General features: G+C 38.4%; 4 protein-coding genes across 4 annotated transcripts; 3 read left to right on the top strand and 1 right to left on the bottom strand.

Annotated features, from left to right (window-relative positions):
* The first annotated feature begins 442 nt into the window (after positions 1-442).
* LOC145493669 (limbic system-associated membrane protein-like) lies at positions 443-4819 on the top strand. Its single transcript, XM_081473140.1, has 3 exons — positions 443-548; positions 3601-3852; positions 4449-4819. The coding sequence occupies exons 1-3, from the start codon at positions 443-445 to the stop codon at positions 4817-4819; spliced, it is 729 nt and encodes a 242-aa protein (XP_081329266.1).
* Positions 4154-12303, top strand: LOC145492558 (roundabout homolog 1-like). Its single transcript, XM_081472003.1, has 6 exons — positions 4154-5815; positions 6742-6993; positions 7448-7705; positions 10309-10601; positions 11350-11494; positions 11823-12303. Exons 1-6 carry the CDS (start codon positions 5431-5433, stop codon positions 11840-11842), a joined length of 1353 nt encoding a protein of 450 aa, XP_081328129.1. The 5' UTR covers positions 4154-5430; the 3' UTR covers positions 11843-12303.
* On the top strand, positions 7724-9915 carry LOC145492522 (neuronal growth regulator 1-like). The gene is made up of 2 exons (XM_081471990.1): positions 7724-8273; positions 9245-9915. Exons 1-2 carry the CDS (start codon positions 8252-8254, stop codon positions 9547-9549), a joined length of 327 nt encoding a protein of 108 aa, XP_081328116.1. The 5' UTR covers positions 7724-8251; the 3' UTR covers positions 9550-9915.
* Positions 12304-15707: 3404 nt separating the features above from the next.
* On the bottom strand, positions 15708-20697 carry LOC145492399 (adenosine receptor A2b-like). Its single transcript, XM_081471846.1, has one exon. The coding sequence runs from the start codon at positions 18628-18630 to the stop codon at positions 17650-17652; it is 981 nt and encodes a 326-aa protein (XP_081327972.1). The 5' UTR covers positions 18631-20697; the 3' UTR covers positions 15708-17649.
* Between the last annotated feature and the right edge of the window lie 66 nt (positions 20698-20763).

Here is a 20763-nt window from a genome sequence, read left to right as displayed (position 1 = left end):
CCAGAGTTCTTTATGCCTGCTTAAATTTGAGAAGTATTCGAACAAAACCTAATAAAACGTTAATTGAATTTAACGAACTTTGGTTAAAACAAAAATCATTTTGCGGTTTTCTGCTCCCGCGCAACAACGTTGAGCATTAATAAAAATAATACATGCATAGCTGAAAACAAACATATTTATAGGAGTCAGTTGAAATCTGCAATTTATATGTAACATCGGGAGAGTGCTTTCCCTGATTTTCATAGTGAAGATATATATACATTACTGTTTTGTGGGTTCGAATAATTAAACAGTCGTTGATTATGACACATTAAGTATTCCGTTTCTGAGAAAAACAATTCATACTTCATTGCTGTGAAGAGCTTGTTGCTGAAATCTCCGCTGATCCAGGATAGTGAAATAATCGTGATGACCACAACATGTAAACCATGCACACATGAAGATGCCTCCAATACACAGAAGAAGTGCCAATACTGTTAGTAAGGTGTCGAATTCATTGAAGCGACCGTTGGGTTCCTTTCTAATACCAGCACTTGCGTTGCATACCGGTAAGACGCTACCACAAACTGCTAAAGATAAAACTGCACCACAAATAAAATGCTGTCTTTTAGACATAACATTGTTCTTTGAAGAGCCTATCATTTTCTGCGAGGCAGAAAAACGTGATGTTTTTTAGTCGCCTTCCCTGACTGGGTCCCGTGAAACATCAGTGAAACATCAACATTTTTTCACCGCTAATCCATTCTGTAACGTAGCTATCCACGAAACCTTAAATGCAACTGGATCGTTTCAAGCCGAGGGATTAAAGCAACAAATTGTTACTATATAGCTTCCATTAAACCCGTCGGCCTTCTTTACCAACAGTAGGCAGTTCCAGTCCATTCATCAGATGCCAAATTTCTCACAACATAATTATCGTGTTTGGCCGAATTTCAAACATCTTGCGGGGAAAGTAAAACGTTTGTCAACTGGTGACTTTCCAATTTCTCAGTTGGTCGTAATAAACGTCAAATTCACGGTAGTGTCACCCTCGTGTCACATTAAACATTTTCATTTTCAAGGCGCAATGCTTTGTGAGTATATTTTTGGGCCTCCGGCAGATTATTCGAACTCTCTAGTTGTCTCAAGTAATCAGTGGAAGAAGTTGTTCCACTGATTAATAAGTTTGATATATATGCTGGCGTTAAATAATTATTTCTTTTAATTGTTTTATTCCTGACAACGAGGACAACACATTAACTAAGATCGCCCTTCGCTGCAGCACCTGCTGGTTCTCAGTGATTATTAGAAACGTTCTGCACATCATAGCAGGTCAGCATTTCACTAAACAACCAGTATCGCAAGTATTGTGGGGGTGAATATTGAAATATTTTGTGTCAAAGAGAATGCTTCGAAATATTTTTACTTATAAGTGTTGTTACAGCAACAGTTCTTCGCGTGTCACAGGATCCTTTATCATGTAAAGAGTATTTTTTTAATATATTTTTTGAGAAAAAAGTGGAACCCTTACCTTTTAAATTAATGACCTTCCATCTCTCCAGCGTTTTTTTAAGCGGTTCTATAAGTACACTTTAAGCCTGAAATAAATGTTTGATTACAAATTGAAGTCACAGAAATTCTGCGTTGCACCTTTGGCTTATTATAGGAAATTAACTACTTAGTTTATTAACGTATTTTGAATTAACGTGACTAACGCAAGTTTAAAATTGCCACATAATTGAGAAATATCTTTACAAAAAAGTTGATGCAACTGAAAACAGACTGAAGATCTTTTTGTGACACCAACAGGATCGAAATAAATAACAGTCAAGATAGGGTGGAGTTAGATCGCTCGACATCACTGGCAAAGTGTAAAGATAACAACGAAACGGGACATGAAATTCCTGGAAAAGATAGATTTAGATTTGAATGTGTGAAGCCATTTAATCCACATTCGGCAGGACTCGATTCAGAATTTTGCGTCAAAATAATAAAATTTAGTGCCTTGAAAATTAAAAAGCCACTTTCTTAAGGTCGTTTAATTTAACGCTACATGAAATTAGCACCACCAAAACAACTTAAATGTTCGAAATTTGCATTAAATTTCAAGGAGGGTCTTGTAATAAAGTAGATAACCATCGGGGATTTCTAGATTACGACGAGTATTTATCTTATCTCCAGATCTTCTCCTGTCTTGCCGCCAGCAGGTACTATGAAACAAAAGTGCTGTCTTAAATAAAGTATATCTATGTATGCAATCAAGGACTTACATCCCTTTAGATATTTGAAATTCTCTTAAAATAGGCCCTTTGCAGGATCCGGTCACATGGTACGGAATTAATTACGCTGGGACGCAAGTTAGGCAGTGGGACTTCCAAAACAAAGGAAAGTCGGGCTGGACTGGTACAAGTTCCTTTGTTTTGGAGGTCCCACTGCGTAACTTGCGTCCCAGCATAATTAATTCCGTACCATGTGACCGGATCGTGCAAAGGGTCTATTTGCACGAACCTTTAGGCGAGTGCAATTTGAAAGAATTTTCAGATATCACGAGTAGTGTCAATCCTTAATTGTTCGAACTTTCAGACAATTAGTTATTTAATATATGACAGAGAAAATTATAAACGCCCGCTCGTTAATTTGCACTGCAGTGCAAATTAACGATAAAGTGGCCTCCTCTCAGCCAATCAAAATGAAGTAATTTTCTCAATCATATAATAAAGGCAGTGGTCCAGCTGCAGCTACAACCAATTACCTATCGTCACTGCCAAGTAAGTTTGCTAAATAGAAATTGGCAGGAAAACCCTTTAATAAAAGAGAGTCTTGAGTTGGAATTAAATGAAGTGAAAATGTTTCTCTGACGGTTGGTTTGTACTTCACCAACAAATGAATGACGCATACCACTTATGTCGCTATTGCTCTTGAATGTAATTGTCATTCTGAAGCGAAAATTAATTTGGCTTTCTCAGTCAGTATTGTTTTTCCAAAGTTAGCAGTGGCCTTAAGGTTCAGAATGGTTTTTCTTCGTGGAGACAAAATCATGCATTATTTACAGGCATCTAAAAATATGACTATAATTAATTTTTTTTAAAAAAATAAAGCAATTTAGGCGTTCTGGACAGTAAAACAGCTAACAACGAAATAATTGCAGAATTTTAGGTGACAAGTAACAAATTAATTGCCAAGCTTTGAGAGCTTATTGGCAAATTTTCATTCCTACTTAGCCAACGTTTAAAGGTGACAACCCAAAAGAACGCCCAGATTTATAAAAATAAAACCCTGGCGAGATGGAAGACTCTGAAGTGAAATATAGCACAGTAGAATATAGCACAAAAAAAATAATAAATGAACAAGAAGTTACAGACTAATAGTGTGGAAGGCTTCGTGGCCATATAGTTAAAGTTCTGGTCCTGGTTGTTCGAAAGCCGATTAAAATAAGCCGCGGTTAGCGGTTACTCCGCGATTAAATGGAGCAGTCATGGCACAAGCCCTGTTTTGTTTTGGGTTATATAGTTTTCCTGTGAGAGATAAAACTCTCAAAATATGGAACACTCAGGCCCACTGCAGACTTAACCTCAAATTATTATATTGAGTGTCTTGTGCTTTTTTTCCCCTTCATTGCAGCCCCTCCAGCCATTTCCATCCATCCTATAAATACGTCAATCATAGAATTTACTGACCTGCTGTCATTCTGCAATGCTTCTGGTCAACCACGCCCTATCATCAAGTGGCGCAGGAAGGATAAAGAAATGATGTTTCCTCTAGGAGAATACCTCAGTCTTCCTAACGTGTCCAGAGATGGTACAGGACTGTATGAATGCATAGCAAAGAACAGCGTTGGAAACAAATCAGTGGAGTTCAGAATAAACGTACTTTGTAGGTTTAAGCGTCACTCTAAGATATAGTCTCAGTATATCCTTCCAAAGCCATGAGGTTCGAAAATTTTCATTGAATGTTGCGGCTAGAAAAAGTCATCTTATTCCCCTAGTTTTGGCACGAATGATGGCGCCTTAATTTGTTTTGGTGCTCGCTTTACGATCATGTATTCGTCCATTTAAGTGCCGCTTGGACACGACACGGATTCAAAAGGTACGCCGAGCATTGTATTCAATGCAAAGATAACTCAGGGTTAATACAAGTGGTATTGGAGGATGTTTCAGTGCAGGTCAATCACTGAACTCATGAGTCGCACTGAGGGCAAACATGTTATAATGGCCAGACTTTTCAAGCGGGCCTCATACTTGAGCAGTATAAATAAGACATTATTCCTAGAGTTGTTAACGAACTCCCCTTTTCAAAACTCAGACTTCTCAGTTGTCGTACATGTTTTGTGATGGCTGCGAACGTTTTTAATACCTAAAGTATACCGTCGTTTTCAGTGAAATATCGGCCAATCAAAAGGCACGGATCAGCTTCAGTTAACTATAAGACTACTCTTAGATGTTAAACATTTTTGGAATCTTTTTCAACAGATCAACCAACAGCACAAGTCATTCCAAGAAATGTTACTGTCAATCAAAGTGACGCCATAACACTAACATGTCTAACGTCAGGAAATCCCTCTCCAAACGTCACTTGGACTACAGACGGTAACCAGTCAGTAATTCTGTCAGCTGACAATAAACTCGAACTAGTTATAACAGGCAAGACAAGCGAAGGGACATACCGCTGTACAGCTACAAATGGAATCGGTTTGCACAGCATATCAACAGCACATGTATTCGTTAAACGTAGGTGTTCCTCTTTACAATTGGCCTCACTGTTTGTGCACTATCCCCAGGGGAAACCTGAACTTTTCAATCATACCCCGTTATTCCCCGTCTCATACAACTCCATGTGTTAATAATCATAGCTTCGCTATATGATATATACCATTCTGGTTTTTCCTCGGTTTGCGCCGCGCTTGTGTCCTCGCTCTCACGCACCGCTCCAACTCGTCCCATATTGTATCTCGGGCACCTCCTGGCTCGACTGTTCCTAGATCTAGATACTAAACCAAGCCAGCAAACCAACCTAGGAAATTATCACGAAGATGTTTGGTCTAAAAAGTAGTGTTTTAGAAGACGTCATAGAAGTGAAAACTTATATACAGAGCAAGATACGTATCCATACAGAAAGCTAGCATTCAAAATGTCAGACGTTAAGGCGGGGTTTTAGTGAAACATAATATTTTTAAAAAGGATCGTAACTTCGAAAATTTATCGTAAAACACATATATTGATCACCTCCAAGCCATCTTGTGCCTACCCCCTCCCTTTCATTTCTACCTAAGCAATTCTTAACTTGATATTAATCAAACATTGTGACACAGCTTGTTTTCGTTTGATTTGTTTGCATTTTAATCAAAGAAAATCTGGTTTTAACATGCTCGAGATTAAAATTTTTTAGCATAGATCCAAGTGCGTTAAAGTAACACTCTTCTTTGTAAAGATTAAAATTTGTGATTCGCTTTCCATGAATCACAAAACTGATAACTCATTTTATTTGAGTTGGAGTGGACGGGCTTGTCTTCTCAGCTTCCAAAGACCTACCTACGTAAGGTATTTTTCCTTCTGTTCTCTTACTTTAGACCATAGTCCCATGAACACATCATTTATTTCCTGTTCATCCGATAACACGGCTTGGGTTAACGACAGTGTTGTATTCAGCTGCTCCTCAGTCAGCAGGCCATCTCCTGCTACATATGTGATATATCACAACGGCAAGATAATTAGGAAAAATAAGTCCGGATATCACAAAATATGTAACGTCAAGCCACGCCACGCCGGTATTTACACGTGCGAGCCAAGAAATACCCTCGGTGTCGGAGAACGGAGAAGTGTCAGTTTTACTGTTTACGGTGAGTCTCAATATAGCTGATGTATAGGAGAATCTTTGTTTACAATATTTGCCTCATTACCATAAGCGATACAGTTTCTGATGGAGCTACAAAGAGATTAATACTGAATATTGGAAGGGCACAGCACGATTAACTGTCCTAAGGAATTTGAGCGCGATGTATTGAATACTTTTTGTGCGACGAGGGTTTAAAAGCTCAAAATTTTACAAAGAATGTGTGAGCTCATTAGCGCTTTTGCAACACAGAAATTTTGATGTTTTTGAAAGCCAATTTCTCCCCGAATATTACACCCAAAGAGCCAAAAATCTCATCACTTACTAAGTTTCACAAGCTCTTTACGTTTTTCTAGTAAAATCACGTCTAGCATGATGCCTTCTATGCGCAAAGTCGTATGTTAATGGGGAAAAATGTAAACAATGACGTCAGCAAAGATTCGCCTATAATTTATACAAGCAAAACAGTTTAAACTATTCTACGCAGATATATATATTTTTTCAAGCTACAAGGTAGACTTCTGAGTAAGAGTTATTGCTCGGCAGTTTGTTAACGGAAAGAAATAATGTTGACATGTTAGTTCTCTTAGAGTAACTCATTAGTCTAACTTAAAGAAAATCAATTCAAAAACGTTTCTTTCTGAAAAAAACGTTCTCTTGAATGGAACTCATCATTATATAAAGCGGCTGTGGTTCCCTGATCTGATACCAAACATTTCCTAAAGAAAACATCTTTGTACATGGTTTTGCTACTAAGTATGTCTCTAAAATAAAGCCCAGTAAATTGATCACATGGCTGTCAATTTAGATCATTTTCAGTTTAGTTTTATGGACGTTTGAGTCAAGTTTTTCGCAAGTCTGGTCTTGAACGAGTTTCATATTTGAATGGCTTAATTAAAACTACGTTTTACATGTATTTTTTGACATTTTCAGAGAAGCCAGCTGTTCTTGTGATTCCACATGTGCTGAACGTTACGGAAGGACGCCCCGCCCTTTTTATATGTAGCGCCACAGGGAGCCCACCTCCTAACGTCACTTGGACAGCCATGTCTAGTGGAGAAGTCTACAACGGAGACAGGCTTGAAATAAAAGCTGTCCAGAGAAATGACACTGGAAATTATCAATGTACAGCACGTAATGGAATATCAGGGCCCATCATAGATACTGCATTTCTAAATGTGTATTGTGAGTATAAACAGTAACCACTGTAAAATTGAAAGAAAATTATGTAAAATTGAAGCTTGATTTTAAACTTTTCAGTGCAAAATGCATGCCTTCTAACTGAACGTCTAGAATGACAAGGAAAAAACGACAATATACTACAATAACAATATACTATACGGCATTCTAAAAATATTAATTTCAATCAAATAAAGCAAAGACTGTTCAAACTGATTTCAATACAAAGCAGAATATAAAGGGGTTTTCGCGTTAGCTGTGTTTTAGTGAGTACAAGAAACTTTTAAAAGTATTTAGTGTTATTTCAGGTTTGGCAAGTAATTTCCCTAAATAATGATGATTTAGCGTATTAATTGTGTTAGCCCGGACTTTTCATAAGAATTAGCAAAGGTTTTCCTACCGCCAATGTTCCTCTCTCGGAATGCATCTTGAAATTCTTTCGTTGTTTATTTTTGTGAAGACTCTCCTACGATAACGAATGTCGCCGGACCAAGAGTAACAATCAACGAAGGTGCTACACTGAAACTCTATTGCCATGGTGACGGAAACCCTCAGCCAGTTATTACTTGGAAATTACTGGGCACCAATCAAACACTGCAGAGAGAAGATGGACGACTTATGATACTAACAACGCAAAAATCACACACAGGAGTTTATCTTTGCACAGCGAGTAATTTCTTGGGGATTGACTCAAGAACAGCTGCTGTGGATGTTTGGTGTGAGTATGTATGTTATTGACAAGAAAGCTGGAAATAGCAAAGCTGTCAATATTTGGTATTTACTTTCTTTTCAAGCATCTCATAGGTCGCGAGTTCTGAATCCTAGAATTTGTTTGTCTAATAAATTGACTAGCTCTTAGTTGGCTCGATAGTTCAGGTGTGAGTGCTATGCAACGGTATAGCAGAGGCTGGATTCGAATCCCGTTCAAAGCTTAAACTTAAAACAAACTGTAAAGACAGTAGATATATAAATCAATTTTAGAGAAACACAACATTTCTGTTTCATTATACTTTTTGCAGATAAGCCTTTGAATACCAGTTTACAGTCATCTGAAAAATCCAGCATAATAACATTTAACTCCTCGGTTACAATCACGTGTAGGACGAAATCCAACCCACCACCTTATAATTATACTTTTTACAAAGATGGTGTTGTTGTACAGAAAGGAATTGTTCGATCTTTGAACATAACACAAGTCAGTTATCGTGACCAAGGCGCCTATGAATGTGTTCCACAGAATGCACCTGGGCGTGGTTCTAGTGCTATGTTAAACCTTACGGTGCAAGGTAAGATGCAGGGAGATTTGTGTCTTAGATATGTTTTTCCTTGTTACAGTAATGATCCTATTTAGCGCCCGGGGCGCTTATTTACTTTAGGTACCTCAAGGGAGGGCGCTTATTCGAGACATTTCGCTTACTCGGGATTGGGCACTTATTGCTTTTTGGAGAAACAACCGAATGTTCAAAACAAAACTTTAATACGGTATTCATTAAAAAAGGAACAATAACAGAAACTGTGACAGTAACAAATATACGGTAAATGTTCAGTTAACGAGAGGGAATTTTAATCTATTTTGACGCCGACAACTTTGACAGGGTCAGTTTCGGTACATCAATAGGTAAAAAAAAGTTTTCTGGTGCGGCATCTTCGATGATCAGACATAATAGTTGAGAAACTCAGACGAAGACCACTGTTTTTGTAATGCGGCATTACGTATGTAAGCAATTAAGTAAGATGAACCTCCATTGATACATACTCTGACGGCGCTATAATATTATGATATTAAATTAATATTTTAAGAATTCAAATTAAGCAAAGTAAAAGCAAAGTAAAAACATATATCTTTAGGGGCGCTTATTGGAATGGCGACTCCTATTGGAATAGGGGCGTTTATTAATAAAAACGCACTGGAAGGGGGGCGCTTATCCGAGAGGGGGCGCTTATTGGAGGGAGGGCACTAAATCGAATCGGTATTGGCACAGTAAACGGTAAATACTGCGTTCGTACAGTTCTTACATATGAGGTGTGGTGTGATATGGTATGGTGTGGTTTGGTGTAGTGTGGTGGGTCGGGGTGCAGTGCGGTGCAGTAGGGTGGGGTGAAATGAACTGGGGTTGCGCGGGGTGGGTTGAGGTGTGGTGTGGTGTGGTAAGGAGTGGTGTGTGATGTATTGTGAAGTGTAAAAATATCTCCACAAATATAAATATTGTTCTACTTATATCAAGGACTACTTTTGTTACCACACTTTTCACATCAGGCCCTCCGTTTGTCATTGATGGACCACACAACCAAACCGTAAACGAAAGCGATCCACTGTTGCTAACATGTAATATTGGTGGAAATCCACCTGCGAATGTTTCTTGGTATCATGACAATAACAAAGAGCTAACAGCAGAAAGCGTTCTGTTCATCAGTCACGCCAACAGAAGTCACGCAGGGAGTTATCGATGTATCGCTTCCAATGGGTTTGGCAAACCTGTTACCTCTCAAGCTAATGTGCTCGTCAATTGTAAGTTGTGGTTTTATAGATTATCGCTATTATCATACAGGCCCTACAAATGAAGTCGGAGAGAGCAAGACACATCGCTGAAGTTTTCACCGATTTTCGATATACCATTGCTACCAGCCAAAATCAATTTCCTTCCTTTTAAGTGTTGACAAAAAAATAGAGGTTTTCCAAGGTGGTTTGTTAGTCCTTCGCAAGGCCTTGTATGACACTTGCGTCTTGAGTTGACGGAGAAAAGGACGATATGGAGAGAAAGCCTCGTCTCTAATTGATCAAAAATTGATCAAAATGGGCCGGCTTTTTAACTGACACAATGTATCGTGTATATAAAGAAAAAGTCATTCGTTTTCATTTTTCTAACCAGATAAACCGACAGTTCTTTCTAGCAAGAAAAATGTCAGTTCATGGATTGGACACGAGACTAGAATCCAGTGCCAGGCGGAGGGTTTTCCTCGGCCTACCATTCACTGGTCTGGGAAAGGCGTGGTGACCGACGTCATATTCTCTAAAACAACCTCACAGAGTACTTTAACTGTAACACCTACCAGCCAATCAGATTTCACCAGTTACTCGTGTTACGCATGGAATAATCTTGGACACGACACTAGAAGCTTCGAGCTCGTTCAACTTGGTAAAGTACTTCACTTACAAATGATTCATTTATTTCTTTTCGTGATGCATTTCCAGTCACAAGCAATGCCATTTTTATCAAACAGTAATCTTTAATTCTGAAAAAAATTAAACTTATCGTTAGAACTTGAGCAAAACTGTTAAATTTGTTTTATTCTTTCTTTTGATCCTCTTATTTGCTATAGCTATCCCTGATCCACCAATAATAACGCATTTGGAAATTGGAAGTTCTTTTATCCGAGTGTCTTGGAAAGCCCCTTTAAACAGTGTAGGAAAACCTGTGATTGGCTACCTGGTTCAAGCAGTTGACGACAACAATCCAAATAATGTGATCAACTGTGCTGATGTAGCAAACAATAGCTGCACCATATATGGGTTAAAACCCGACACTAGTTACCAGGTCCGAGTACAGGCCACCAACGCTGTAGGCTATGGCTTTTCAGCTTATGAAAAGGTTGTTACAAAGGATGAAGATGATGCTTTTGTTGTACTCTCTCTATTGTGTATTCTATGTTGCGTAATAGCTTCAGGACTCCTATTGATAGCATAGATGCTTTGTAAGCTCCCTGAAGGGACTACCCTAAAAATTTACCTATAGATTTTTACTTTTAAATAAAGTTGTCTATTTCTCTATCTATCTCTCTGCGTAATCCTCTGTTGGAAAAAAGATGGCGGCTGCACATTTTATCACAATACAATGCGAGCCTTACACAGCCCATAAAGCACAACGAAAGCCATATTTTTGCAATATTTGTTCCTGTGCTAACAACATTTTGTGTGCTAGGTTTGAAGATTTTAGAACTTTTCTGTACGTTTTTATAAGCATTGTTTTTAAGTTTTCGTGCGCTAAGAATTATGGGTAAATGTGCTAGTCACCATCTTTTTTTTTCCTATGGAGGAATGAAAGTAAAATTTACTGTCACGGATTGATTTCTTTGTGTTCCTACAATATTCTGATAAATTCAAAGGTATTGTTAACCTGACCTTATCAGCTATTTTGCTACCCCTGAGTTTACAGTCTGAGTGCTTTTTCAAACCATACCGAGGATAATTAAGCAAAATTAATGATAATTTGGCTCCGCTTTTCTCGTGAATTTTCTCGTGAAAGCCCTTATCTCAGTAACCCATCCAGGAGACGGAAATATTCTGACCAAAAACATACTGCTCGTGTGGATTTCTATACTTGTTACGTGGATCACTTTCTATTTATTCCAGGAAATTCAAAGAAATGGAAAACTGAGACGGACAATGGAGGAAACGACGGACTTTCAACAACCATGTTGGTTTGCTTGTTAGCAGGAATTGGGGGAGCCATTTTATTCATAGTTATGCTCTCTTTCCTGGTGAAGCGCAGTAGATCTACTGGAAAAGGTGAGTAATAACATAATAACAATGCCAAGTATGTTATAATCGCCCAGGGAGCTAATTCGAGTAATGAATACTATACGCCGCTTTGTAAAAACTAATAACGGTAAGCATGGGACCGTTAAATGTTTTTTTAATTCCCTCATTAATTTCTGTTACTACGTCAGTAAAAAGATGACAGGGTTTACACGACGATGTATTATTTTTGAAACCATATAAACGATATTTAATTGAAATAACCCCAGAAAACGAACACGAGCGTGATCTCAATTCGTTCATACACATATAGTTGTTTCGCCCTTTTCTCTGTTTTAACGTCTCTTATTGATTTCAGGATCAATCACGAAAGAATGAAGAAGAGGCATTGGCTTGGGGCTATTTGTATAAACCTGACCTCGAGATCTCCCAACAAGAAGATAACGAAACGGAATACTAAGGGACTACAAAACTGTACTGAAACTGAACTGCCCAGTGATATACATTCTTTCAACCGCTTTTTTTTTCGTTTGCGACAATATAACTGCATTTTTAAAACTGCTTTATGTCAACCAGGTTCCAGCAAGTCTCAGGTCAGTATAAACATTAAATATCACAGTACATTGTTATCTTTCAAGCTTCAATCATGTGGATACCTGTTTTTCCCTTTGCATCACACCCTATTCCCCTCTTCCTTCCCGCTGCAAAAGCAAGGAAGGAAACAAAAAAGAAAACTAGGTTCTTCCAAGCCATATGCAGGTTGTCTAAGCAAACACAAAGAGAAAAAGAAACTATTTGGACGGCAGTAGAATCGCGTTATTAAACTGACATCACCTGGATTCCGCAATTTTGTCTTCAGCCATCAAAAATTAATATGGATAGGGTTATGTTCGACTCTTAAAGCCATGCCTTAGCTTATGGTGATACAATGAGTTACTCTAGTTATATATATTATGATTATAATTGTTTTGGTTTACATGATAGCGAGGTTTCTATTGTTTTTCAATACTGCACAGCGCGCAATGCATACTGGTCAATATGCCGAAAATCCGTTTTCAGTAACTTAACAATTTTGTGTCGATTTTCGGGTCTTCCCGTAAATTTTTTGCTGTTTTCCTTTTCTATTCCTTTGCTTTGTTTTTTCGCTTTTTGATTACATCTTTTTCTATCAAACTCTGGGAAGCTGAATTTTGTGACTTTTTGTCTTTTTCGGGAAGGAATTGGCTATTATTCCCTACATTTTTGAATCTCAAGAAATCATGGGAATAAACCCAAGCATAATATTTGCCTATTATTGATATTTTGAAAATGTATCAAAGTGTTTGCATGGAATTTACGACTGAGACTCTCTGCTGCTCTCTCAGTCCCTTTACGTATTCTGTCAACCTGGTACCCAATGCTGACCGCGCTCATACGGTCTGTCTTGTGTTTCAAAATGGTATTTGATTTTTATCCACTTGTTTATTCCGTAAAGAAACAAGATATAAGCTTTTTCATTTTACAGAATCTTTTAACAGGACGACGAAGCAGAATGGCAGCAGAAGTCGTTTTTGAGCCAATTGTCCGGCGCCGGAACCTCGAGTCGACTAGTGTGTTTCCTGCCTTGGCTGGTTTGCCTCTATATTATACATGATAGAATATATTGTCGAAAATCGCTCAAATTACAACGAAGTGATCGAAAGCAACACCAAAGACATTTTCGTGATTCGGTACTATTTATCGGCAGAAAGGATCATTTCTTAATTTACATTAAAATATTATTTAGCCCTTTGACGATCAAATGTACGCAAAAAAGTCCCGTTTTTAACCGTTAAATCAGTTTTTTGGTTGCCATGGCGCTAAATGGGCCTTAGTTTTGATGAAAAAGCTATTTTTTTACCAAACAGATAGATTTCTCCAAGATTAGGTACAAAAATGTAGAACATTTTAATTTGATACATGCGCGTAAGCCAAAATTTGGACTTTTTTGCGATTGCCCTTTCCGAATTTATTTATTGCCCTTTTCCTTTCCTTTTTCTCGGCCCTTTTACTCTCGCTACCTTTGCGTTTTATATTCTTTCTGCCTGTCCTAAAAAGCTGGGTGTTAATCATGGGCAAAGCCTGGAAACGGGACCTTGATCAAGTATAGGTATAATGGGCCATTTAACGACCATTTTTGCACCAAAACTGATATCGTTGTTTTTCAATTTGCTACGTCAAAATGCTGTCGATATCCAAGAACGACTGTTGTGCGGATAGGTCTATTCTAGCTCTACCATCTGCTTATCAAGAATACTTAACAATTATTCCATGAGCGCGCGTTGGATATGAGATGGTAAATAGCCAACGAGGCCCGTAGGGCCGAGTTGGCTATAACCAATCTCATATCCAACAAGCGCGAATGGAATAATTGTTTTATTAAATTCGGTGCGTTTGTATTCTTGTAAATATAGCTTAATTTTATTGGGTTTTAATTTTACAAAACGACCGGAAGTCGATGTGACAAAAACAACAACAAGTGGGAAATCACCTGACATGCGCGCCGTTTGTAAAATTAGTTGAATGAAACATTTGAGAGCGAAGCAAACGAATTTGCTGAATGAAATTGCAATCAAGTAGAATTCAAGAAACGTTTATCAAATGAAGGAGATATAACCTTGGCCAGAAAGTTTGAAAACGTTCGAGTTCGAGTCATGGAGAAGAGCCAAATAATTGTGCACTTGCACATTGCCATCGTAATAATGCTGCGGAAAACTTTGATCGCCATGTGACACAGACGTGCCAAAATTATTCTCGACCAGATCTCTCTCAGGATTCCCTTGCTTTGAAAGCCTTGGCATTTCGAGCTGTATGTGTGGTTTGTGCATTCGTTTGGATTCCGCCGCTATTGATACAAATGACGTCAATGGCCGCTGTCACGCGACGACATTTTCCAGAGTCAACTTTCGTTAGCAGATGGTAATTTCGAGTTATTTTCTTTTTCTGTGTATTTTTCATCTTCCTTTCTCTTTTAATTCTACTTCCTTCTACTCAGGACGGTCTTTGAATGCCTAGCAAGGTTTAAAGTGGCGTTTAACACGCTATCCACGGCCGTATTGGCAAAAGAGAAGCGTTTCGCCGAAGTAGCAGGATAACGGTAAACACGGTAACTTTGAACGCTTTGTACAAGGTCAATATACTTTGGCCGAAAAATGTTTTTCCAGAAACGTGATTTGTATCTCTCCAATGTCTCATTCATCACTGTGATTGCTTTCAAAAGCGTTGAACTTTTGAGAAATAATTATTTTAAAATCAGCTCCAACGCTCCATCTAATTTAATATGCAATATTTGAAACTTTATTTGTTAATCGCTTCGGCAGTTTTTTGATGTTTATCGAATGATATTACATTAAAAGGCCTTTTTCTTCAACACTGTGTAGTTTTCTCATTATTTTGCGTTGCGATAGTAATTTCTGAACAGTTTTGTGCAGGGGCTTATTTTCGGCCTGATTTTGCTGCTTTCAGACGGAAAAACTTTGCGGCTCGATATTTTTGGTTTAAAGCGAAACTGAAACAAAAGAAATTCATTTTTAAATAGTATTCGGTAACCTCTACTTGAGAGATAAAAATCGGCCGATTTTATTTTTTAGCCGGAAATCATCGGTCGTTTCTTAGGCGCAGGGCCTCTTAAATCGTATCTCGAGCTTTGTGGCTTTTTTGTTGTTACTGGGTCGGCATTGTCCATAATTTCATGTATTTGCTGTGTAGATAGCTCACCGAATGTGCTTTTTTTCATCCATTTTTTTTGTCGACGAACCTTTGCTTCACGCGAAAAAGCTCATGCCGAGCGACATTTGCCGCTTTCATTTCCATATAAGGTCAAACGCAGGTATAATGGCTGGTAACCGAGATCCAGTGAACCAAGCAGAAAGTTAGAATTGCATTATCCGAGGCTGAGAATTTAATAACTAGTGTTAGTATATTCTCAGCTCCGACTATTGCATTTCTAGCTCTCTGATTGGCTCAAAAACTCCGACTATGAGCCATTAGTCGGAGTTTTACCTTATATGGAAAACAGTGCGCCAAGTTTAAAAATTTTCCGCTCTGTAAAATTGTTGAAATAAAAATCGGCGGCAAAAACCCGATTAAGAATATACTAAAACAATTATTCCATTCGACCTTGTTGGATATGAAGTGATCATAACCAACTCGCGCTACGCGCTCGTTGGTTATTTATCACTTCATATCCAACGCGGTTTCATGGAATAATTGTTAAATATTCAAATTGATGACGTCACAAGTGGTACAAAGAGCACGACCATTAAGTACCGTATATGACTCCTTGGGCGTCAAAGGGTTACTATGCAAGCACCGTGCTTGGCCCCTACGAGGAAATGTGCCGTTTTCAGCCGTTTTTTCTGACAAAATTTTCCATTATGGGCGAAAAATCCTAAAATACATGACACTTACCGGATTTATTTTCCGTATGCGGTCAAACTCAGCTGAAATGGTAGCTGGCAACCAAGAGTCCGTAAACCAATCACAAGGCTAAAAATACATCACCGAGACTTAAGAACTTAGAATAACAGAGATATCTCTTGTTCCTTCAACTCGATCTAATAATTATCCCTTAATGACCACGTTCCTTAGTTTCGCAAAACTCCTGTGAGGCTCTTATTGAATATCATAATTTGAAAAACGATTTCCGACCAGAAGTACTAAACAATATCCGCCATTGGGGTGCCAAAAGAATTTGTGTTGACATTTCACTTCAGAAAACAAAAAGATCAGCAAATGTGGAAGTTGAAAACTAAAAGAAATTAGCTGTCACTTCATTGCAAAGCATTTTATTTAGCCGCCAACAAAAACGATTATATAACGTACGGATAGTTTGCTTTGTCTGCTTCACTTCCTCAAGGGATATTCTGCTCACGTTTTCAGCGTAATTTACATAATTAGGCACGTAAACACTGTTATTTTCTTGTGGGAACCCAATTTTGTTCTGAGAGCGAAATATACAGCCAAAAAACACCGATAATCTACCTAATTATCCAATTTACATCAGCGTATTGCCCCGGCAATTCGATGAACTGTATGACGAGGCGGAAATTGCGTTGGTCCAGTAGACGAAATGTTTGCCGTGTCGTCAGGGAAGTTGTCAACCTCAAGGCAGCTGTAATAAAAGTCGGCATGTGTTATAGTTATGTTAATTGAAGTTTTATTAAGAGGAAATTTCAGACCATTTCATCCTCGCGCCTTGCTTTGAAAATGAGAAAGTCACTCTTAGAAGAAAAAGTCTTTTGCGCCCAAAACCTCCACAAACAGTGCACAGCCGTTTGGCCGTTAAACAGACGTTCAAGTGTTCTCCTCATACTACTGCCGCACACAATCAGACAGAAAAATACTGCGCGGTTGTTGACGTGTGCAGGGCCGGTCCAGTAACCTAATACTCGCCTGAAAATTAGCGCACCCTATTCAGGAAATTTAGCAAGACATTTTCACAACTTCGCAACAAAATCAAATTCAATACAGACAGCAAGGTAAGAGAATGTATGCAGCAGCTAGGGCCGGACGGATAAACTGTGGGTCATTTTATACGGACCTGGTTGCTGTCAGTCCCATGGCTGCGTTCAGACCTCGACAGAATAATTTTTACCGTCACACCCTCCCACAGTCAATAAGCCCATATTATGATAATAGCTAAGAAGGAAATGAGGAAATGCACTTCTTGAGCGAGGCATCTTTTTGCACAACGTTTATTAAAATAACTTATATACAAAGTGACAAACAGTACTTCATATAATCTTTGATGATCAACCGATCAAACATGGATACAACATGTTTTTACCACCGCGAGCTATAAATATTTTTTGGTGCTTTGAGAGGCGGATGAGTTTCTTGTTGTGTTTTCCTTCGAAAACAAGTGCACCAGAACAGCTGAAGCTAAATGACTCATGCTCAATACCGAATGCACTATCACAAAAGGTTAAACGTAGTTTGTAGACATAAAGATATGATAGTTAACATGAAAAGAAACTGTTTTACACATCTTTCCTCAAATAAATTTTTAAATCTACTTATAGCTGCAGAATTTTTTTGCAACTTCAAAACATAAGATGCACACCATAACTTTTATTTTGTCTATCTGTTCAAAGTTTGGTTTCTTGTCTTGATGCCTCTAATAACTCATCAGAACCTTCTGTAAGAAGCTGCAGTATTTGGCATCTTCATTGCAGTTTCATATCACCTACGTTCTTGGAAGGGATCCTTCTTTGTAAAGCTGTGGGTGTTGCATTGTTGTTAGTCGGGTTTTGTAGCGATGCACGTAGAGGGTTCACTATGTGTCTACGATGACAGTTACTAAGAATTCTTCTCAGAGCATCGCGAAAACATTTGTTTCTATAAAAGTATATTAAAGGATTAATGGCAGAGTTTGCAAAACTAGCTGTAACTGAAGCTATATAACTGAGTCCGTAATTTTTTTGTGGGCTCTTAGCAATGTGATATCCAAATGGCATCCAAAACACTGTGAAGAAACCTATGACAAGCGCAATAGTCTTGGCGAGTCTCTTGTCCTTTTCGTTATTAGCAGATTGGTGATTTTGAAGCTCTCTTTGCCTGACAGAGTTCTGTTTTTGAACAGATATGAAGATTGCTGAATAACAGATAATTACAACTGAATACATAATAATAATCCCGCAAAGAATAAAATGTATGTAGACAAGTTTGTCTTCTACAAATGCGTCCAAGATGGGCACAATCAACGCCAAAAACCAATAAAATATCAGCATGGACTTTAAAAGAGTTGGGGTGACGACCTGTTTATATTTCATAGGTTTTAAGATGACGAAACATCTATCGAAGCTCATCGTCGCCAGAGTTAATAAGGATACTGCACATGACAAATTTCCAATAAAACGAGCGGCGTGTTCAGCTCTCACGTAACATGTGCCGTCAAGTTTACCAACAAAAATCGCAATAGCTAGCGGCTCAGTCAGTACATTGACTATGAGGTCGGCCAAAGCTAAATTCACGATGCAGTAATTTGACACAACTTGTAGCCTTGGTGTAAACAGGACGGTGAGACAGACAAAGATGTTCCCTGAACTTCCAATAACACTTATCAAGCAGTTCACAGCAATAAAGAGTCCTCCATCGAGAGAAGTTAAAGTACATCTGTTTACATCAACTTTTATATCAGAAAACATGATGAATGAGTTAACTCATCAAAATTTATCCACAAAGATGCAAACTTACGCTTATTACCCCAAACAAGATGATACCGTTTGCTATCGCCCATCCAGTTGTGCAATAATTGCTTGTATAAAGCCAGATGCCAGTATTATGGAAAAGATGTTATAAACACACGTCCATATATGGCTGTCACTAAAATTGGCAAATATCGATGTTTAACTTGTCAGCTTGCATGGAGAGCAGATAGTGTCTGATGTTATTGCGTACTGTGCTTTTTTATTTACAAGAGTTATTATTCGGGTGTGCTAAACTGTTTACAGTGAGAATTCGATTTAACGAACCTCTTTATAACGAAGTCCTCGTTATAACGAACGATATTCTTCGCCCCAGTAATACTAAGATATACGGAAAGAAATCCCGATACAGTCTAACGAAACATAGTTACGTTGTAGGGAACATATCTTGACCCTTCTTTGTATCGAGGTACCACTCTAATTGTTTTATCTCGATCGGAAAATATCCGAAGAGGTTGCAGGAAAATGGGCGTTTACGAGTTTACTTTAATAAGAATTTAAATTCCATGACAACAGTTTCTATATTTATGTACACGGTTCCGTAAGACTATGGTAACGTCGCGGTGTCTGATCTTGAAAAGAAATCTTGGTGATCCTTTCGCGATATATAATACGAACTGATTCCTTTCACGAACTTGCCGGGCCGCTTTGTTCAAAGCCCGATTAAGCTAACCCAGGATTAGCGAGAATTTTGATTTGAGTTTTGTAACTCTTCGGTGAGGTTTTCTGTTTATATAGTTTGTCCTTTGGTGTTCTTTTTGAAGAATCTCAACCTATCAAAAACATAAGCAGTGAAAAGCATTTATATCCAAGAAAAATGAATACTTCGGTTAACTTTTAATGCTGAGTTAATTAAAGTTAACCGGCTTTCGAACAACCCGGCCCTGACTATTAAGGTTTGCATATATCGCAGGCAGGGAATATTGCGAGAGATATTGCAAACAACACATCAACGGTAAGTGCAAGTGGTGAACTTCGTCACTGGGTACTGTTGGATCCTACAGATTTCGTTTCATCGAAGTGACAGCGTCCCGGCGGCTATATCGTGTTTTATTGTAAGCTTGCTTTATCTTGCAGAAAAGTAGTAAACGCAAAAAAATATTAACCGAAGAGGAAACATGACGACTAACAGTTCAGAATTTTACCAAGAAAGCAATTCTTCAATAACAACACTTCAATCCTTGTAACCATGTTCCCTCTCGTCCAATATGTTCAATTTCGCCCTGTAGAATGGATTTATTCAATTAACTGGTCTATGTGGTGGCATATTGCAATAAAATGGCAATTAGGGAGGACAACTCCCCAATATCAGCCGCGACACCCTCACTTTAATTGGCCGCATTTTCACGAATCTGAGCAATGCTTAAGTACTCCACTTAGTTAGCAACGCCATAAATGGAGGAAAATCTCTCCTGGACGTCATTTCATTCGTAGTAGTATCCATAATTAAATGCTCGATTGTGATTGGTTCTCCGTGCACCTATTTGTCGTATAATCGGTGCGCAATCACGCAGGTGTCCAATTACAGGCATCCAATCACAACTTTTTGTGATTAGATACCTGTAATTGGACGCTTACATCACTCATACCCGATTGCTTACGCCCTACTGGTCAACACACACTAGTGAACATGTTGGGGAACAACACCCTTTGTGTGTACACACAGGACGTATCTTGGGAGGACATTACGCACGCTGGTACAAACGAAACGGATTAAGACTCACAAGTCTGTTGTAGAGAGGATAGATTGAAAGAGTAGTGTGCACTATGCGACATTGGAAATTGAGGTCATTTTGTCCCCGTTTCCTGACGCACGAATCCAAACCAGCTCAATTTCATGCGTCATGTTACGAGGACGTTTTTCTCGCAAAAACGTTGTCACATGAGTAATATTATCGCTGACTAGGAAAGCTAGACAACTGTCGAAAAATAGAATTGAAAAAAAAAGGGCCGTTGGGATTAGAATGATTGAGAAGCACTACCGACAACAATGGCATGGCTAGTAAGCCTTGTCTGGTGTTAGTCAGCACGCATTGCGTACCTATTACTGTTGATGGGCGATTGAACTTGAAC

This window comes from Orbicella franksi, chromosome 7, assembly GCF_964199315.1.
Source record: "Orbicella franksi chromosome 7, jaOrbFran1.1, whole genome shotgun sequence".
NCBI classification, from domain to species: Eukaryota; Metazoa; Cnidaria; class Anthozoa; order Scleractinia; family Merulinidae; genus Orbicella; species Orbicella franksi.
This window is presented reverse-complemented; position numbering and strand designations above follow the sequence as displayed.